A 19,738-nucleotide genomic window follows, 5' to 3' on the forward strand; every position below is an offset into this window, starting at 1 on the left:
GCGTGGGGTGGGGATGGGGACGGAGCGGAGGGTGCGGGGTGCTCCGGGATGCTCTGTTTTTCTCTGGGAAGGAAAAAAAAAGAAAAACCCACCCAAAACCCAACCCCAACCGACTGACCGAGATCAGGTTTCAAGCCGGTGCCGTCCCATGAATAAACCAAGTTCGTGGTTGGCAGGCGGCGTGGACCTGGTTTGAAAGGAGCGGAGATAGATGACCTATTTTAAGCACTCAAGTTGGAAACTATCGACCCCACTGCCTGCGGCGGCCGCACCGACCCCGGCTCCCACGGCACGGGCTGCCCCGTGCTGCTCCCAGCCCCTTTTCCGTGGGTGTTGGACCCCACGGGTTCATGAAGTCTCCTTAATTGCCTCCCTGAGCAGCACCTCTGTCTGCGGCGCTGGGGGTGGGGGGGCTGTGGTTGCTGCTTTGGGTGCTGGAGGGCTTTTTGGGGCCGTGCCCCCCCCGGGCTCCCCAGCCCCCTCCCGGTCCCCCCCCCCGAGGGCATCGCCCCACACCCCAGCCCACACACCGCTGGGTGTGGGGTCGGTGCATTTGGGGCGGACACGTCCTCTCGAAGAGCTGAGCAAGGGGAAAATGTGAGCGAGCCGTGGGGGGGGGCAGGGGGGGAAGGAAGAGAGAGGTGGAAACCCGACGGGTGAGTCACCAGAAAGTGGCCCAAACCGATCCTGCCCTGAGCCCGGGGGGGGAGGGGGGGGGGCAGAGCCCGGTGTCAGCGGTGCTCCCATCGGGGCGGACCCGTATCCCCCCCCCCCCATCCCCCCCCCATCTCCCATCCGTCCCAGTGGGGCCCGGAGCTCAGCACCTGCCCTGTGCCCCGAGGGCTGGGAGGGCACCGCCGCTATGGGGCGCGCCCCAAGGGCGCAGGTGTGGGCTGTGGGGCGGCGGTGCCGGAGGCAACAGTGGGGCCGTTGATGAAACCGAGCGCGTGGGGCGGCCCACGAGGATGGGTGGGAGGGGGCCCGGTGGCGCCGGGGGACAATCGCGCTATTGTGGCACATAGTGGGCTATTGAGCCGCGGCGTGAGGCGGGGGGGGGGCGGGGGGGGCTGCGGTGTCAGCGCTTTGGGGTGAAGCGTGGTCCCCGCTGGTGCTGAGTGGTGTGGTGCCGGCGGTGGGCGGCGATGTCCCCGGGGGGGGGGGGGGGGGGGGGGAGGCAGTAGCGCGGGATGGGGCGATACGGGGGGGGGGGGGGACGTGGGGGTGCCGGGAGGTGGTGTGCACAGATGTGTGTAGGCTGCGGGGCAGCGTGGGGTGATGGGAAACACCACCGGGTCCCGGTGCCGCAAATCCCCTGAGCTGCATCCCCAGTTCTGCCTCCAGCCCCATTTAGCAGAGGACCCCCCCAAAACGCCCCATTTTTAGTGATGAGGGGCAGGAGCCAGCGCTTTCCCTGTGTGCCTCCCGCAGTTCTTCCCTCCCAGGACCCCCCCACCCCCCAATCCCCACCCCCCCCCCCATCGCGGGGCCGCATCCCCGTGCAGTACTCAGCCGTGGGGTCCCCAATGGGTGCGAGGGCTACGGGACGCGACCCCCGCCCCCCTCGGCCCCCACCCGCTATGGGGCGGAGCTGGAAGCGCCGGCAGTGCCCCCGACCCCGCGGTGGGATCGCGTTTTCCGTCGCGGAACGGGAGCTGAGCACGGAGTGCCCCCGGAGCCGCCGCAGGAAACGGTTCATTGTTCACAGAGCCGAAACCCACCCCCCCCCCCCCCCACCGGAGACCCGAAACGCTCACAGCCGTGGGGCCAGCTTCTATTTGAGGGTTTCCACCGGGAAAAACAGGAAGCAGAATCCCGTTACTTTTCTAGGGCTCGCCGCCGATAGCTTTTAGGACGTGGGGGCAGAGGAGGAGGAGGAGGATGTGGGAGGGGTTGGGCGGTGGGGTGGGGTCCCGGCTGTGCCCCCCAGGTTTCTCGGGGTCCAGGTGGACCCGGTGTGACCACGCTGTGGGGAAGAGCAGGCAGTGTGGGGCTGGAAGGTGGGGTCCCGATGTCAGTGTTTGGGTACCAGTGTAAAAAGGAGCAGCTTTTTGGGATGTCGGGGGCGAAGCCACGTGTCCCCCCACCTGCCCGGCCATCGCTCTCTGCCACTGTCACTGCATGTGCCCATCCCAGTGCCACCTCCCCCAACCCCACTGCCCAATGGAGCATCCCCATGTTCCCCTATAGCTGCGTCCCCAACACCACCTGTACTACGGGGCGACCTGGACGTGTCCCGTGTGTCCCCCCCCCCATCCCCATGGTCCCAGCACAGGTGGGAACTGTGAGATGCTGCCATATAAGGGCTGAAAATCAGCTGTTGCCTCCACAGGGCTTTCTCTTCCCTGAAAATCCTATTAGAACCTCATCTTTCTGACCCTAATCTCAGCTTGCTTTTCAGGAGGGATTAACATTTGCCCTCTCGCCCCCCCCAAACCCGCGTGCTCGGGGCCGGTGGGGCAGAGCGGAGCCACGCAGTGGTGGCTGCAGGCCGCCCCTCTGTCCCTGTGACGTTATCCTCTTCTATATGCCAAGGGATGCTGCTGCAGCTGGGACATGGGGAGGGGCCGGGGGGCGGGGGGGGGGGGGCCGGGAGCACGCTGCAGCCCCCCCCTGCCCCCACTTGGCTGTATATTTAGGACGCTCCTGTGCAAAACACCGGGTTGTGCTGGAGGGCATCCAGGCGCTCTCGCATTCCTCGGGGGGGGGGGGGAATCTGCCCCCGCGAACGCCGCCTGACCTTTCCCAGTTTGGGCTGCGGGAACAATACTGGGGCCCATCCTGCACTCGGCCTGGGGCAAGCAGACCCCCCCCCCCCGACCCCTCCCCTCCCCAAACCTCCTCCAACCCCATCCCATGAGCTCAGCACTGCTGGGGAGGGCGGAGGTGATGGGGTCAGATCCGTATCCGAGCTGTGTCCCCCCCCACCCCCCCCATCCCCGGTGCTGCTCTGGTGCTGATGTGCATGGGGGGAGCGGCCTCCCCCCATTTGGGGCCGTGCATGAGCACTGGGGGCCCTCGTGGTGGCCCGATGTGTCGGGCTCTGGCTGCCCGGGGGGGTGGGGGGCAGCCCACTTCACCTGGTCCCAGTGGGTCGCTGGATAGTGACCCCCCCCCCCCCCCATCTGCTGGCACCGACAGCTGGAGCCCGGCTCTGCCTGCCGGGACACGCCGAGCTGCCCCCGAGGGGGGGTGGGGGGGGTGATGGGGGCGGTGGGCGGGCTACGGGAGACCCCTGACACAGCACCGGGAACCCTGGGGGTGCCCCGGAGCGTGGGGGGGGGGGGGGACGGGACAGAGATGTGCGTCCCACGTCTCCGTGCCCCAATTTCTCCCGGGGGTGTTGGCACAGAGACAGTGGGACGGCGCTGCGGGGCGAGCAGACGGGGCCTGGGGGGCCACCCCGGCCCGCTGAACCTGCCCCCCCCGCGGGGCTGTCTGGGACAGGGACGTGGCACATCGGCCCGGGAGGGGGAGGGGGACGTGCGGGGCACCGGAGCGCTGATGGTGCGGTGGGGACCGTCCCGTCGCCGGCAGCCGCTGCCCGGGGGTGGGACCTTCGAGGGGGGGCGGAGGAGGGGAGGGGGCCGCGGTCGGGGCTGCAATCCCAGCAATGCCCGGTATTTCCCCGGCGCGGCCGCACGTGCCTCCCCGCGGCTGCAGCGCGGCAGGAATGCGGTGTCGGAGCCCCCGGCATAGGGCTGGGAACATCGGGGCTGCCCCCCCCCCTCACCCCGGGATGATGTCCCGGGGGGTTCCCGCTCCTTCCTCTCGTCCTTCCTCTTCCTCGCTCCCCTGCCGCCTCTGCTGGGCTCTGGTTTTTGTCTTTCTCTTTTTTTTTTGGGATGCCATAGTTGAGGGGGGGGAGGTGGCATAAATGGGGAATGGGGTGGGATGGGAAGGGCAATTCGTTCAGCCAGCGCTATGGGACCCCTCCCCCATTCAGTGGAGCGTCCCCGTGATCCCCTAGCTGCGTGTCCCCCCCCAAACCCCCCCTCCAGGTGCTGCCGATGAGCGTGGATTGCTGCTCGGTGCTCTGCTCCTGCACGGCCGAGGGCAGTGCCCCTCCCGGAGCATCCCCCAAATGGAGGCGGCACCGCTGTGTTTTTAGAGGGCTCCCCCCCATTTTGGGAGTGGGAGGGGGCACGGAGGGGCTGATGGGGGCACCCCGCGCTGTCACCGCATCCCCAGCACCGCCCGGAGCGCTGCGGTGCGAGGAGGAAGGAAGGAAGGGGCTGGGAGGGGGAGAGGAGGAAGCGGGGGTTGGGATACCGCCCGAGGGGGGTGAGGAGGGGGGGGGGGTGTAGGAAGGAGGGGGGGGTAGGAAGGAGGGGGTGGATAGGAAAAAAAAAAAAAGAAAAAAAAAGGGAAAGTGCACGTGAAGCAAAACTTAGGGGGGGGGGGGTGACTGGGGCTGGGCGATGAACGCTGCCAGCAGCTGGAGTCGGAGCGGGAGCCTCCCCCTACGTCCCCCCCCCCCCCACCAAGGCCCCCGCCCTGCGAGCCAGCCGCGCTCGGCAGTGGGACGGAGCGTGGCCCCGCGCGATGGTGGAGGAGGGCGGAGGGCAGCGGGGGCTCCGCAGGGCTGCACGGGGCCCCCCCGCGGCCCCCAGCCCCGTGGCGGTGGTGAGCAAAGCGTTGTGGAGCGTGGAGCGATCCGGGAGGGGCTGGGGCTGTGAACGCGCCGTCGGGGTGGACTGCAGCTCTCCCGAACCGCGCTGCATTTGGCTGAGCAGCGTGCGGAGGTGTGCGGCCGGACCCCCCCCCTCCCGCCGCCCCCCCGGAGCACCACCGCACGGCCCCGCGGCCCCACGCACCGCCAGAAGCCGTCGGGTGAGCACCCGTGGGGCGGGGGGGGAGGGGGCGGCTCGGCGTTGTGTGCCCCGTGCTGTGGGATCCGGGGTGGGTGAGCGCTGCCTGGGGTCTCAACGTGCCCCCCCCCCCCCCCCCACTCCCCAGGAGGATTCGGTGGGACGTGGGACGCCCGTGGCAGCTCCCCGTGGGGTCACGCGTGAGGAGATGCTGAGGGTGAGGGCGTGGAGTCAGGGGGGGCAGCACCGACCCCCCACGTCCCTGTGCCCCTCACAGAGCTTTGGGTTCCGGGAGGGGGGCAGTGGGGGTGGGGGGGGTGGGAGAGAGCCCAGCAAACCCCAGATCGTGGGGAGTGGGGACCCACGGCTGAGATGACAGCACGGGGTGACGAGGACTGCGTGGGGGAGTGGGAGCTCACAGAAGAGCCGAGGGGGGCTGGGATTGTGCCTTGAGGGGTGGGGGGGGAACCCATGTCCCCACCCGTGGCAGCGGGACCAAGAGCCGTGTCCCCGTGGGGTGGTCCCCAAGCGAAAGTTGGACGTGGGGGGCAGAAGCGGTGCGAACGGAGCGGTCCGGGGGGGGGGGGGGGGGCGAGCTCCACGCAGCGCATCTCCTGCGGCTTTTTAGGGGGGGGGGAGGTGAATGAGGGGCTGCGCGGGTTGGGGGGGGGGTGGGGCCGCAACTGCAGCGTCTCATTGCACGGGGTCCTCGCGCTCTGCTGTCCCCTCCAGGTGACGTGCCGGCGTGCGGGATGCTCCTGGGTGGGGGGGGGGGCGGGTGGCCGTGTCCGTGGCGCGGGGACGCGTGTCCCCGTGGCAGTGGGGTCGGTGCCGGTGCGTGCTGGCGGAGCTCTGTCTGCGCTGCTCACCGTCAGCGGGGCACATTCAGCTGTCAGCTTAAAAATAATCCGGCGTGCCGGCGGCCGACACAATGGAGGGCGCAGATGGGGACGGGCGTCCTTCGGTGGGGAGGGGGTGGGTGAGATGGAAGGGGGGGGGGGGGGGGGCAGCTCTTTGGGGTGTCCTCAAGCGCTCCCTGTGCTTTTGGGATCGGGGTGCCTGGGGTTGCTGCTGCCGGAGGATGTGAGAGCCCTTCGGTGGGGGATGTGGGGCCGCTTTGTGCCCTCCCCCTGCGAGAGAGCCCCGGCCCCACACCGGGACCGGGCAGGAGCCCCATTTACCCACCGGCAGCGGAAAGGCCGTGCTCAGCACAGGCGGAGACAAAGGCTTTTTGTGCCTCGGCCCTTTGTGTCCCTCTTCCCTCCCCGCCTGGCTTCTGCCTCATCTCTCCCCATTCATCACTTTGCCACACTCGGGGGGAGGGGGGGGACCCCTCCTGGGTTATCTCCCTGTCGCAACCCCATCATGTATTCTGTTTTCTGTGCTCCCCCCCCCCCCCGAGCTGTCCCCTTCCAGGTCCCATCCGTACCCCAAGCTCAGCTCATTCCAACCCCCCCTCTTTATTTTCCCCCTCTGTGAGCTGCCATTCGTGCAGTGGGGCTGGAAGTCAGGAGGGCTTTCCTAGGGGCAGATCACAGCCCCCCCACCGTGGGGCACAGTGTGACATCTCCCCCCCCCCCAGATGTGACATCCCCCCGTTGTTGTCCCCGCAGCCGACGCCGGGCCGCAGGGATGGGGCGTCCCCGAATGACAACGTGCCCCTGGAGGGGTCCTTCCCCTGGGGGGGCCCGAAGACGGTGGTGCTGCGGAAGAGCTCGCAGGGAGGGGGGTTTGGTTTCACCCTCCGCCACTTCATCGTTTACCCCCCCGAGTCGGCAGTGCACTCCCCCTCCAAGGTAAGGACTGGAGGGGTGGAGGTTGTGGGGGGGGGGGGGGGGAGGGAACGTGGCCCTGAAGATCAGGAGCCGGATGGATGCTGAGCACGGAGACGCAGCGCCCTGTCAGGACCTGTCAGAGGGGTTCCCAGCTCCTCTGTGCCCTCTGTTGGGAGAACGCTGCTCCCGTTTGGTCCCTTTGGGTTCCTCTGTGCCGGGAGTGCAGGGTCGGGGACGTGGCCTCGCCGCGTGTGTGTCACAGCTGTGTTGGCACAGCGGGGCTGGGAAGCATTGTGAGTGCTTTTGGGTTGAGCCGAGCCCAGCTGGAGGTGCAGGGTGCGGCTGCTGCAGCACCCATGGGTGCCCGGGGCGGTGCGGGCTCTGGGGGCTGAGTTTCGGTGGTGCTGACTCAGCGGGATGGGGGGTGGCAGCTCTGCATTCCTGGCTCTCCTGCACCGCCACATCTGATGTCAGCGTCTTTCGGGGGAGCCCAGGGCCGGGCTGGGTGAGTCCGTGCCTCGAGGGAACCTCAGTGGCTCCACGTCACAGCTCGATGTGCTGACAGCAGTGTCCTGTCTGTGTGTTGGGGGGGGCACGCAGCCCATCCCCCCCCTCCTCCTTCTGTGCAGTGGGGAGATGCCTTCAGCCCTCTGCTCCTCTCCCACGTGGAGATCTGTCCCTTCCCAGTGCCTCGTAGGGCTCTGTCTGCCCTGTGCTCACCACGGCTGCATCCCAGCTTGGAGCTGGCGGAGCTGAGCCAGTGCCATCCGTCAGAGGTGCTTGGGTCAAAAATCGCTTGGGGGGGGGGGGGCTGCCTTGGCCCCATCACCATGCCCCTCCCAGCGGATGCAGTGGCTGTCCGCCGCCCCAGATGGGTGACAGCCCACCCAGGTCCGTGTCACGAGTTAATTGAGCCTGCAGAGGATGGATCCATGAGGGGCAGCGGCCGAGGCTGTCCCAGCCAGAGGGGGGGGGGGCATGGGCCCTGCCGTGCCCCCCCAGGCAGGCACTGCTGCCACCCTGTCCCAGCTGCCAAATCACTGCTTTTCTCTTCTCTTGGCAGGAGGAGGAGAATGGGAACCGAGCAGGTAAGCACCGACCTGCGGGCACCCGGCGTGGGGGGGCAGAGCAGCAGCCCTCAGTGGCAGTGTGGGGACAAGCAGGCAGACGTGGGGGTCCTGCTTCCCTCTGTCGGGGGTCGTGGGGCTCTGTGCCCACAGGGGGACGTCCCTCTGTGGCAGTGGGTGCTCGGGGACGGGGCCGTGTCCTCACTGCTCCGCAGCCGTCAGTGATGGGAGCGGATGTGAAGGGCGTCAGAACGCATCGCTGCGCTGCCGGGCTGACGAGACACCACGGGGCTGGGAGGGCTGTGGGGCAGACAGCCCCAGTGCTGGGTGCCCCTGGGGATGGGGTTGGGGGGGTGGGGAAGCCCACAAGGAATTGAGCAATGCCACACTGGCACTGAGTCCCCCCCACCCCGCCTGTCTGCCGGCGTGCAGCGAGGGATGCCGTTTGCATGGGGAGGAGCTGGGGCTGCTTTGGTGGCATGCAAAAAGCACAGCGGGGTGTGAGGAGCACGTGTGGGGTGTGGGCATGATGGGTGGGCATGATGCACGCATGGAGTGCATGCTGCGTGCCCCGCGAGCTCCTGGCCTGCTGCTCACAGCACCCAGCCGTGCTGGGGTCTCACTGACCACCCACCCCCCACGGGCAGGTCCCCCCCGGAGCCGCCTGGAGCCCATGGACACCATCTTTGTGAAGAACGTGCGTGAGGACGGCCCGGCACACCAAGCAGGGCTGCGCACTGGTGAGCAGCACGCAGAGGGAGCGGAGGTTTGGGGTGTGGGGTGGGGGGCTGCACCGTGCCACACCCCTCCACCCCACAGACACGGGCCCCGTTTTGGTCCCGTTCCTGCATTCTCTGCTGTGAGGGGATGCCTGGGTGCCAGCACCCAGCACTCGCCGGGGGGTGACGCTGTCCCCCATCCCCCCACACCCCACAGGGGACAGGCTGGTCAAGGTGAATGGGGACAGCATCATTGGGAAGACCTACTCGCAGGTCATCGCTCTCATCCAGAACAGGTGAGTTCCTGCTCCAGGGAGGGGGATGGGGAGGGAGGGGCTGTAGGGTGTGTGCCGTGTCCATTCTTGACCCCCTCCCTCTGCAGTGACAACGTGCTGGAGCTCTCCATCATGCCCAAAGATGAGGACATCCTCCAGCTGGTGAGTCCCGCTGCCTTCCCGTGATAGCCCTGAGCCCCCTCCCCCGGTCCCGGGGGTCCCAGTGGCACCAGCGTTGGTGTGCAGACCTTACAGTGGTGCAGTGGGGTTCCTGGCTCTGTTTGCTGGGGGCTCTCATGCTGCTGTCCTCACGCATCAGCCCAAGGGGACAGGGTGGTCTGGCAGCCCTGCTGGGGGTGGGGGGGCTGTTTTGGGATGGGGGAAGGTGAGGGGGTGAGAGGGGGCAGCTTTGTGTGGTGGTGGTGGGGAGAGCAGAAGGGACCGGTGCTGACAGCACTGGGGTGGGGGGACGTGGGGCAGCAGTACTGAGGGCTGCGGGACACCCCAGGGTGGGAGTGGACACCCCTAAGTCTGACCCCCCTCCCCCCCCATTTCCACAGGCCTATTCGCAGGACGCCTACCTGAAGGGGAACGAGCCATACTCCGGAGGGGCTCAGAGCATCCCCGAGCCCCCCCCCATCTGCTACCCACGCAAGACGTACCCCTTCCAGACACGGGGCTCTGAGCCCCCCCCGAGCACACTACCGGACCCCCGCACCCCGCACCCCGCCGTCCCTTCAACCCCACACAGCTCCACCCACATCAACCCGGGGGGCAGCCCCGCACACCGCCCGGACGATCCACGCGCCGTTCTTCCCCCTCATCACCCCACGTTGCCCCACGGCCGCGTTCTTCCCTACGGGACCCCCAAGCACGTGACAGAACACCGGACTCATTGCAGCCCCCGTGAGGGCATCGTGAGGGCACCGGGCCGCCAGGAATGCCAGCGGGCACTGTCCCGGTGGTTGTGCAGCCAGGAGCCGCGCCGCAGCGCCTCGGAGGAGCGCCGGCACGCCATGCCGCCCCGCTCCCGCAGCGTGTCCCAGGACAGGTTGGGGGGCTCGGCCCCCCAAAGGGTTTGGCCCCACAGCGCTTCGCACGATACCCTCCTGCAGCCCAAGCACGACGTGTGGGCGCAGCACCGGGCGCGATCCGAGCATCACCTGGGCAGGTGCGGCCGCTCCATGGAGGCTCTGCCGCCCGCAGCAGCTCTGCTCTCCCCGCGCTTCGACCGCACCGCGTGGCGTCCCGAGAGGATCTGCAGAGCCACGGGGCAGCCCGGAGCTCACGGCTCCTTCGCGCCGTCCTCCTCTTCCTCGTCGTCTTCCCCTCCCCCCCCCACGCGGGATCCGGCCGTGCAGAAGCACCCGTCTCAACCCAACCTGCAGAGCGTGGACGATTCGGGTTACGTCGGCTACCGCAGCTACAGCCCGTCCTTCCAGCGCCGCACCGGGCTGCTGCACGCCCTGTCCTTCCGCGACCCGACCTTCGGGGGGCTGCCCACCTTCAGCATCGCACACACCCCCCTGGGACCCCCCCTCCCCAGCCGCCTCCCCCCGACCCCCCCCGGGAGCAGAGCTCGGGGTGCAGCCGCGTGGCAGAGGAGCGACGCGAGGAAGTGGTGCTGCGGCAGAAACCCCCCACGGGCCGCAAGGCGCAGCCCCCGCTGCGGCAGATGAACTTTGCGTTGGCTGAGAAGGGGAAGGAGGGGGCAGACAGCCGTGACCCCCCCGCAGCTGGAGGCAGAGAGGAGAGGACGCTGGGCGAGCGGGGGGGCCGGTGCGTGGCCCCGTTGGCCGCCCCCGAGGACTCGCTGGCATCCATCCCCTTCATCGGTGAGTGGATGCGCTGCTGCGATGCCGTGGGTGCTGGGGGGGCCCCCTCTCCCCTCTGCCATGAGCTGCTCCCCCAGTGGGGCCGGCGTGGCTCTGCACAGTGGGTAGAGGGCTCCGTTCTGACCCTCCCACCCCGTCCCATCCCGCAGATGAGCCCACCAGCCCCAGCATCGACCTGAAGGCCAAGCACGTCCCCGCCTCCTCCGTCGTCTCCAGTGCCATGAACTCTGCGCCCGCCGTGGCCAGCAGCCCCTCCTCCTCACCCACCTTCGCCTTCGCCCTAAGCCGGCACTACTCGCAGGACTGCAGTGAGTGGGGCCGGGGGGGGGGGAGACGCACGTGGAGCTCAGGAGGAGCAGGGCTGTGCCCTGTGGCACTGCGTTGAGCCCCACGGCCACGTGCTGTGCCCTCCACCCCCCCCGCAGGCAGCATCAAGGCCGGCCGCCGCTCCTCCTACCTGCTGGCCATCACCACCGAGCGCTCCAAGTCGTGCGATGATGGGCTGAACACGTTCCGGGATGAGGGGAAGATCCTCAGGTAGGGTCGATCTGAGCACCGTGCAGCCCTCTGTCCCCTCCCCGCCGTCCCCCCCCACACCCCCCCACCCCTCCTCCCTGCTCATGGGGCTGTGCTTTCCTGCAGGAGGATGCCCAGCCGGGTCCCCAGCCTCCGCATGCTGAGGAGCTTCTTCACCGATGGGGTGAGCGCTGGGGGGGCCGTACTAAGCTTGCAGCGTCTGCTGGGGTTTGTGGGGGGTGGTACCAGGGCTGTGGATCCATGGGGCGGTGGCAGCGATGCCAGCCCCCCATCTCCCTGTGCGTCACATCACCCTGCGGTCTCTGCTTGGCTGCTGGGGTTGGGGACACCGGGTGAACCCGTCGGGCAGTGCCAGCCCCCGTGACCCCTCGTGTTGTGTCGTGCCACCCCGCAGTCTCTGGACAGCCTCGGTACGTCCGAAGACACCCGCTCCAAACGGCACTCCACCTCCGACCTGTCGGACGTCACGTTCAGCCGACGTCAGGAAGGAGGGCTGGCTGCACTACAAGCAGATCCTCACCAAAAAGGGGAAGGTACGGGGTGGTCAAGGAAGGGGGGGGGGTTCCCATCCCGGCCGGCGCTGCGTGCCCCACGGGCAGCTCCGATGGCCGTGACCCCCGTTCCCATTTTTCCCACCCCCCCCCTGCAGAAAGTTGGCGGAGGCCTCCGGCAGTGGAAGCGCATCTTCGCGGTGCTGCGCACCCACTCGCTGTACCTGTGCAAGGACAGGAGGGAGGCGGTGAGCTGCGGCCCCGGCCCCAGGTGAGGAGGAGCAGCCGATCAGCATCCGAGCGTGCCTGGTGGACATCTCCTACAGCGAGACCAAGAGGAAGCACGTCTTCCGCCTGACGACCGCTGACTTCTGTGAATATCTCTTTCAGGCAGAGGATCGGGAAGACATGCTGGCCTGGATCAAAGTCATCAGGGAGAACAGCAAGGCCGAGGGCGAGGTGAGAGCCACACGGCGCTCCCGGCTGCCTCTGGCTCTCCCGGCGCTAACGGCTCTCTCCGGCTCTTTGCCTTGTGCTGCTTCCCCTGGCTGCGGCCAGCTGTGCTCCCAGGGCTCCAAGAAGAGCGTGGCTCAGCTCGGCCGGGCACTGCGCATCGCGCTGCGGCTCTCGAGCATCGCGGGCTCTGCTCCGCTGCGGCGGCGTTGGTTCGGTCGCGCGGCGGCAGAGGAAGCGTTGCGTGGCTCGGTTGGAGCCCTGGCACGTTGGTAGCGTGGGGTGTGTTGGCCCACGGCTGAGATCCGGAGCTCTCTGCCCGTGCTGGATGTGCTCCTGCAGTGCTGCCCGCTCCTGGGGGCAGGGCAGGGCCGGTGCTGAGCTCCTGGTGGTCTGCGTGGTGCAGTTGGGTCAGAGAGGGGATGCTAGCTCCACCCGAGGGGCTGCGCCGAGTGTGGATGTGCAGTGCTGAGCTGGTGGTGCCGGTGCTGAGCTGGTGGTGCCAGCACTCGGCTGGCTTGCGGTGTCGGGATGGCACGGATTGGTGTCAGGATTTGTGCTTGGCAGGCTCGAGCCCTGCGGGGCGTGCGGAGCTCGGGGTGGACTCTGTTTCGCTGCAGCACGGCCCTGTTTGGAGGGCGCGGAGCTGCACCGCCGGGTTGGAGCGCGTGGAGCTGCGTGGGCACCCACTGGGGCCCACGGTGCCACGGCTGGGAGGAGAAAGGAGTGCGTCTCAGAGTGCTGTAGGGCACAGCGTGCGCGTCTGGTCCAGGAGGATGGAGGTGCAGGGATGGATGGGTCCTTGAGCCTTAGCAGCTGGCTCGGACCCCATGCGCGGTGCGCCGTGGTGAGGAGCACCGCAGAGCTCGGCACGGTGCTGAGTGCCACTTCGGGGCACGGGGCCCTGGTGCTGTGCTCAGCCCAGCTCGGGGCTGGCAGGAATCCTCGTGGTGAGGAGAAGCAGAGGTGGCCGTGGGCTGTGGCTCTGCCCGGTGCCTGCAGAGAACGCGCTGCTCAAGCTTCCCTTCCCCTCTTGTCTCCGCTCCCCAGGACCCCGGTTTTGCCAGCCAAGCGCTTATCAACAAGAAGCTCAACGACTATCGCAAAGTGAGGTACGCACCGGCGCTGTGGGGCACAGTGGGGCTCCCTCCTCCCTCCAGCCCTCCCGGGATGTCCCAGTGAGTGGTGGCACCACGCTCACGGAGCTCTTGATTCACCCAAATTTCCAAGTGATGGAGCAAAAGCAGCGCATCTCGTAACGGGGCTGCACCCAGACCTCCCAGCTGCTCCAGTTGGGATGCAGGAGGGGCCCTGTTCAGTCAGAGCAACACAGAGCAGAGCTCAGAGCTCCCCTGGTGTTCCCAAAGAACACAGTGCTGCCCTGTGGGGTCGGTGCAGTGGGCAGGAAAGGTCCCGCGAGCACACAAAGGGCCGGGGCGAGGACGCTAGGCATGCTAGCAGAGGCCAGGGTATGCAGGGTGGAATTTGGGGACCCACCTACAGTCCTCAGCCCCCATGTGCCCCCTGACCCTGCTCTCCCCGCAGCCCGGCGGGTGCCAAGCCCGACTCCTCGCCCAAGGGCTCCCGTGGGCTGGGGATCAGAGCCGAGTTCCTGAAGCAGACAGGAACCAGCACACCCCGGTCCCCGAGGCAGGATGCGGCCGTCACCAAGGTAAATCCTCCCCCCACTGCAGTGTGCAGAGCCCCAGCGCGGCAGAGCATCACAGGGAGGGATGCCGGCACGCAGCAGGGATGCTCTTGCTGTTGGAGCCTATAGCTAATAGTCCCGGGGGTTGTTTTGGTGGTCTTTTTTTTCTCTGCAGATGAAAGCAGCAGCAAAAAGCCCCTTGGGGCATCAACATCATGAAGAAGAACAAGAAATCTGCCCCTAGAGCCTTCGGTGTGAGGCTGGAGGACTGCCAGCCCGCCCCGGACAACAAGGTACGGTGCCTGGATGGGACAGCCCCAGGGGTCCCCTCACGGCCCCGGCACCTCCATCACCCCCTGTGTCCCCCCAGAATGTCCCCCTGATCGTCGAAGCCTGCTGCAAGGTGGTGGAGGACCGTGGCCTGGAGTACATGGGCATCTACCGTGTGCCTGGGAACAATGCAGTGGTGTCCAGCCTGCAGGAGCAGCTCAACAAGGGAGCCACCGAGATCAACCTGCAGGATGAGGTGCGTGTCCCCATCCCCGTCCTGGTGTCTCTGGGGTTGTCCTGGTCCCCAGATCTAATCACGGTCCTCATCTCCATCACAGTCCCCATCCCATGTCAGGACCTTCCCTGTGCTGCCAGGGCCATGTAGTGGCCATAGACACCTCGGGGACACGTTTGTCCCTCGGCATCTCACACCTTCCCCTGCTGTCCTCACCGCCGTGGTGACATTGGCATGGTGTCCCTGTCGGTGTCAGCATCCTGGGTTGGGGACATCCTCCCACCAGCATCGGGGTTCGGGGCGGTGCAGTCCCTCTGAGTGTCCTCCTCTGTCCCCACAGCGCTGGCAGGACCTGAACGTCATCAGCAGTCTGTTAAAATCCTTCTTCCGAAAGCTGCCCGAGCCCCTCTTCACCGATGGTGAGTCCTTCCCGTGCCCCAATCCCACTGGGACCCCCCCCGGCCCCCCCCCCCCCGGCCCCCCTTGGCCCCTCAGCACCTCGGCCTCCCCAACCCTGAGCCCTCTGTGTCCCTTTCAGATAAATACAACGACTTCATCGAGGCCAACCGGATAGAGGATGCCAGCGAGAGGATGAGGACGCTGCGGAAGCTGGTAGGGGGGGATGGGGCAGGGGGTGTAGGGGGGGGGGAAAGAGGGGGGGGGGGGCGGCAGAAAGCTGACCCGCTGCCCTCCTGCAGATCCGGGACCTTCCAGGGCACTACTACGAGACGCTCAAGTTCCTGGTGGGTCACCTGAAGACCATCGCGGACCACTCGGAGAAGAACAAGGTAGTGGGGCTGAGCGTGGGGCGGGGGTGGGGTTTTGGGGGGTGGGGGGAGGGGGGCACGCACTGAGCCCGGCTCCGGTTGCAGATGGAACCCCGAAATCTGGCGCTGGTGTTCGGCCCCACGCTGGTGAGGACGTCTGAGGACAACATGACGGACATGGTGACGCACATGCCCGACCGCTACAAAATCGTCGAGACCCTCATCCAGCACGTAGGTGGGGGCTGCCCCACGGGCGGCGCTGGGGGGGAGCAAGGGGGGGGGGGGGTGGGGGTCCTGCTGCACCCCACCGGGTTCTTACCCCCCTCCCCCCACTGTCCATCTCTCTCTGCAGTCAGACTGGTTCTTCAGCGACAAGGAGGACAAGGGTGAGAAGGTGAGTCCTTCTGAGAGCGCGGGTGCAGGGGGGGCACGGTCAGGTGGGCTGCTCCCCCGCCTCAGACCCACAGTGCTGACCCCTGACCCCCCCCCCCCCCTCGTCCCCCCCCCATCCCTTCTGCAGACTCCAGTGGATGAGAAGGAGGCTCAGTCCGTGCCCAACATTGAGTACCTGCTGCCCAACATCGGCCGGACCGCGGCGCCCGGCGATGCCCCAGGTGAGGAGCTGCGCCCCACATGGCATGCCCCCCCCCCCCCGCACCCCACTCTGCCCCTGCTCTGTCCCCACACTCACAGCCTCTGTGACTGCAGCTCTGTGCGTGCAGAGCACGATGTCCCAGAGCACGATGTCCCAGCACTCTCCTTGCTGGGAAATGGGGACATCTGGGTGTCCCATCCTGCCCCCCTCCCTCCCCCCCACGGTGACTGTTCGTCCCCATAACCCCAGTGGGTGGCACCCATCTGCTGCCCCCTCCCTGCCCCCCACCTTGCACTGCTCATGCTGCCAGCCCGGATGTTGGGAGACTTCGATGTTGGACTGATTTCTGTTGTTCTTTCCTTGAACTTCTCTGTGCTGTCCTCTTCCTCTCCTCCTCCTCTTCCTCCTCCAGCGGACCTCCTCGAGAGCTAGAGCGGGTACAGTGTTGCTCTGGGTGCATTGCTCACGCACTAATTCCTCCGGGCGACCACGAGAGAGGGGGACAGGAGGGGTGGGTGGGAGGGGGGGGGGGGGTCTTGTCCTGCCCACCCCCAGGGGGCCGTGTGCCCCGGGGAAGCCCCAACTCCTCCATCCCTCCTTCTCCCCCAGCTCTCTGTGGGAGCCCTGCAGTGCCACCACTGGGGTTGGTGCCATGCCAGCTCGGGGTCTCGGGGGTCCCTGTGCTTCGGGGAGAACTCAGCACCCCCCTTTCTGCCTCCCCCTCTCTCGTTGTGAGCAGCTGCTAACCCATCCCCGGGCTGGGGAGTGGGCGGGGGGGGGAGAGGGTGCCTGTCATGTTGTCCCCCACACTGTGGCAGAGCCAAGGCTGCCTCCCGTCCCCCCATCACCCTCCACCCTTACCGGTCTCCTCGTACCCCCACCTGTCCCCTAACCCTCCCAGGAGCCCAGGACATCCCCGCAGCTCTGTCTTAGCCCCTCCCCCCCCCTGCTCAGCCCATCCCTGCCCCATTGCAGTTCTCAGGGTGGGTACTGAGGCAGTGCCCCATCCTGGTGGTGCCGTGGTGGCAGCACTGTGCCCTGCCCCTCTCCGTGCCCATTGGGTCCATGGCCTGGCTCTTAGCAGCTCTTTCCAGCTGCATATCCCTATGTGTTCCCCCCCCCCCCAGCATGCACCCACCCCACGGGGCCTCATTAACCCTCTCCTCTCCTCTCCTCTCTGCTTTACAGACTCGACCCCACAGAGGCTCCGCCAAACTGAAGGTGAGAGGGGACCGGGGTTGGGGATGGAGGAGGAGGGGAGGGAGGATGGAGGGAAGGAGGGCAGCGCTCGAGTGGGGTCGGGGGTGTGCATCGCGACCCTAAGCCGTGGCTGCTGTCCCCGCAGGGCACGTGGCCGTCGCCCCGTGAGCTCCCGGCCATCCCCTTCGTCTCCGCCGTCGCCCGCAAGAGGAGGAAGTGGCGCGAGGCCGAGTGCTTCGGCAGCAGCACCGACGACGACGTGGAGCACAGGGACACTCGGGGCCGGGGACAGGAGGAGACCGCGGCACCGGGACCCGGCGGACCCCCACGCACCGGGAAGGAGAGCGGCGTGGAGCCCGGCGGCACCGGGAGGGAACCGGCAGCGGACGCCCGCTCCATCGTGTCGGGGTACTCCACTCTGTCCACCATGGAGGTGCAGTCGGTGGCCGAGAGCCGCGGGTGAGGAGGCGGACGATGAGCGCAGCGAGCTGAGCCACGCGGAGACGGACACGGAGAGCCGCGTGGGGGAGGGGGGGGCGGCACCAGTGGGGGTGGGGGGCGGCGGGAGGGCGTCCCCCGCACGGCCGTCCTTCAGCTCCCACCGCCTGATCCAGTGCGACCACGTTGGCCCGGAGGAAGCTGGGCAGGGCACGGCTGGGGGGGGACAGCCCCCCGCCTGCTGGGACGCCCCCCCGGCTGTAGATGAGGGTCTGGGAGTGGTCGGACCCCCCCCGGTGCGGCCGTCCCTGCGGGAGCAGCTCCGGCAGAGGCTGCGGGGCTCCGTGGATGACGCGGGGGTGCGGCTGCGGAGGACCCCCTCCCCGGAGACGCGGAGGAGGAAGAGCCGCTGGAGGCGGCACACGGTGCTGGTGCTGCCCGGCGGCATCACCGACCTCAACTTCAACGAGTGGAAGGGGCCGCGGGGGGGGCTGACGGTTCCCCCCGGGCAGTGCCGCGATCCGGACTCGGGGGCCTCAGCAGCCTGGAGTCCACCAAAGCTCGGCCCGTGGGTCCTGACCCCCCCGGCAGCAGGACCCCCCCCGGCTAGCCCCAGCCCCGCCCCTCCCCTGCGCTTCCCCCAGTGTCTGTGACCTCCTGGGGCTGCTGCCGGCCCTTTCCCCTCCCCCCTTCCCCCCCTCCCCCCCCCCCCAGGTTATGGGTTGGGGTGGAGGGGGCACGGGGTTTAATTTAAGGACTCGCCTTTGTGCTTGTATTTAATTGTGCTGTTATTTAACGCTCTCCCTTTTGCTCTGGTGCAGCCCCAGGAGGGACGAAGCCACCTTGTCCCCAACCCCAATCCCATAGTGGGCGGGGGTGGGGGGCTGAGCCCACTGTCCCCTCCCCCACAGACCCCCCCGGGGCTGCCCGGCCGTGGCCATGAGAAGTGCGGGCGCCTTCCCCGGCTGCTGCGGCCGAGGCTGCTGACACCCCCCCCCCCCCCATCAAGAGAAGGGACCTGGGACATCGGTGGCCTTGCAGGAGGGTGGGCACTGGGGGGGGGAGGAATTGGGGGGGTCTCGGGGTTAGGAGGGAGCGGAGTGACAAGAGGGGGACCACCGCTGCGGGTTTGGGGACAGCACTGCCACAGGTCACAGCTCGCTTTTCCAACCCCCCCGCCGCGCCCCTCACCCACCCATCTCCCCACGCTCAGTGACCCCCCCCCTCCCCCAACAGAAGCACTTTAGGAAGGGGGTGAGGTGCCACCACCACCCTGGGGACACTGTGGGACCCGCAGCTCTGCCGGGGTCGGGGTGGGAGGTTTATTTTTGGGGGGGTGAGGGGGGGGGGGGATGGGCATGAAGTCGAAGTCACTGTCGCTCCGTTCTGCGTCGTTCCCGTAACGTTTTGCCGATGTTTGCTGTAAAGTTTCTTTATTTTTAAAGACGTTTCTCTCGGTGCAAAGCTCAGCCCCGACCCCACTCACTCTGTAACCCTTCTGCATGAGTGTGTGTGTGTGTGTCCCCCACCCCTGCACCGGGGGCCGGGGTCTGCCCGATGCCAACACCCCCCTCCCCCCCCTCACAGCTTCGGATCGTCCCCGCCCCCGTCTCCCCCCCCCCGAGTCCTGGTCTATATAAACGGAAATAAAGTGGTGATTCGGGGTTATTCGTGCTCTCATTGCTGTGCTTTCCCCAGGGATGAGGGGGGGGGGGGGGGGAGAAAGGGAGGAGGGGTGGGGGATTGGGGGGGGGGGGGGGCAGGGTGGGTAAGGGGTAAGAAAAAGCGCCATCGAGAGAGAGAAGAGAAAAAAAGAAGTCTTTATTTATTCGTATTAAAGCCGGACACTCTGATAGAAAAGAAAAAAAGTAGGAAAAAAAGGAAAAAAAGAGGGAAAAGTGGGGGGAGGGGGGGGGGAAGGGAAGGGGGGGGGGGAAATAAACGAAATCAACAGCAACTCTTTGTGCCGGGAGTTCGCGAGACACACAGCGGACGTTTCGCACAGCCACTACCCCCCCATCCCCTCCCCCCCTCTCCCCCCCAACTCCCCCCCCCGGCGCCCGACGGACACACAGACGCTCCCCCCCCCCCCCCATAACCCCCCCCACCCCCACAGCTCACGAGTAAAAAAACCCCTCATGCTTAGAGACACACGACGCCGTAGGAGCCCCGCACCGACCGCTCTCGTTCCCGTTCCCATTTCTCATTCTCTTTTTTTTTTGTTATTTTGCCTTTTCTTTTTCTGTCCTTTCTCAGCGTGGAACAACACCAGATGAGTACAGCGGTGCACATGCAGCCTCCGGACACATGCTATTTTTTTTTAATTATTATTTTTTATTTTATCCATTGGGGGGGGGGGGGATCGTTTTTCGCAACATTTTTTTTTCTTTTTTTTTTTTTTTCTATTTTCCTTTTTTTTTTAACTTTTTTTTTAACCCTTTTTTTTTTTAACCTTTTTCCTTTTTTTTTTTGTTTTGTTTTGTTTTCCCCTTTGTCTTTATTTTCCTTTTCTCACGATGCATGAAGGGACGGGACGCACGCACACGCTCACAGAGAGAACAGCGGCCCGATGGCGGGGGGGGGGGGGGGGGGAAAACAACACGGGAAGGGGGAACACGAGAAGGA

At 66.9% G+C, this 19,738-nt stretch overlaps 1 protein-coding gene across 1 annotated transcript; it reads left to right on the forward strand.

Moving 5' to 3' along the window:
• The first annotated feature begins 4,504 nt into the window (after positions 1 to 4,504).
• ARHGAP23 (Rho GTPase activating protein 23) lies at positions 4,505 to 17,988 on the forward strand. The gene is given in 31 exon segments (XM_065753840.1): positions 4,505 to 4,830; positions 6,422 to 6,604; positions 7,647 to 7,671; positions 8,298 to 8,390; positions 8,587 to 8,665; positions 8,752 to 8,806; positions 9,205 to 10,159; positions 10,162 to 10,479; positions 10,629 to 10,787; positions 10,905 to 11,016; positions 11,122 to 11,179; positions 11,411 to 11,494; positions 11,496 to 11,549; positions 11,666 to 11,764; positions 11,766 to 11,966; positions 13,011 to 13,072; positions 13,506 to 13,632; positions 13,791 to 13,901; positions 13,979 to 14,134; positions 14,454 to 14,532; positions 14,652 to 14,725; positions 14,812 to 14,901; positions 14,986 to 15,111; positions 15,233 to 15,274; positions 15,401 to 15,494; positions 16,756 to 17,107; positions 17,109 to 17,295; positions 17,297 to 17,367; positions 17,400 to 17,643; positions 17,646 to 17,720; positions 17,722 to 17,988. Coding segments are annotated over 31 exon segments (4,698 nt in total). The 5' UTR covers positions 4,505 to 4,542; the 3' UTR covers positions 17,767 to 17,988.
• The last annotated feature ends 1,750 nt before the right edge of the window (positions 17,989 to 19,738 follow it).

Source organism: Cyrtonyx montezumae, unplaced genomic scaffold (genome assembly GCF_038088225.1).
Source record: "Cyrtonyx montezumae isolate F1298 unplaced genomic scaffold, pur_monq_1.0 scaffold_82, whole genome shotgun sequence".
Lineage (NCBI taxonomy): Eukaryota > Metazoa > Chordata > Aves > Galliformes > Odontophoridae > Cyrtonyx > Cyrtonyx montezumae.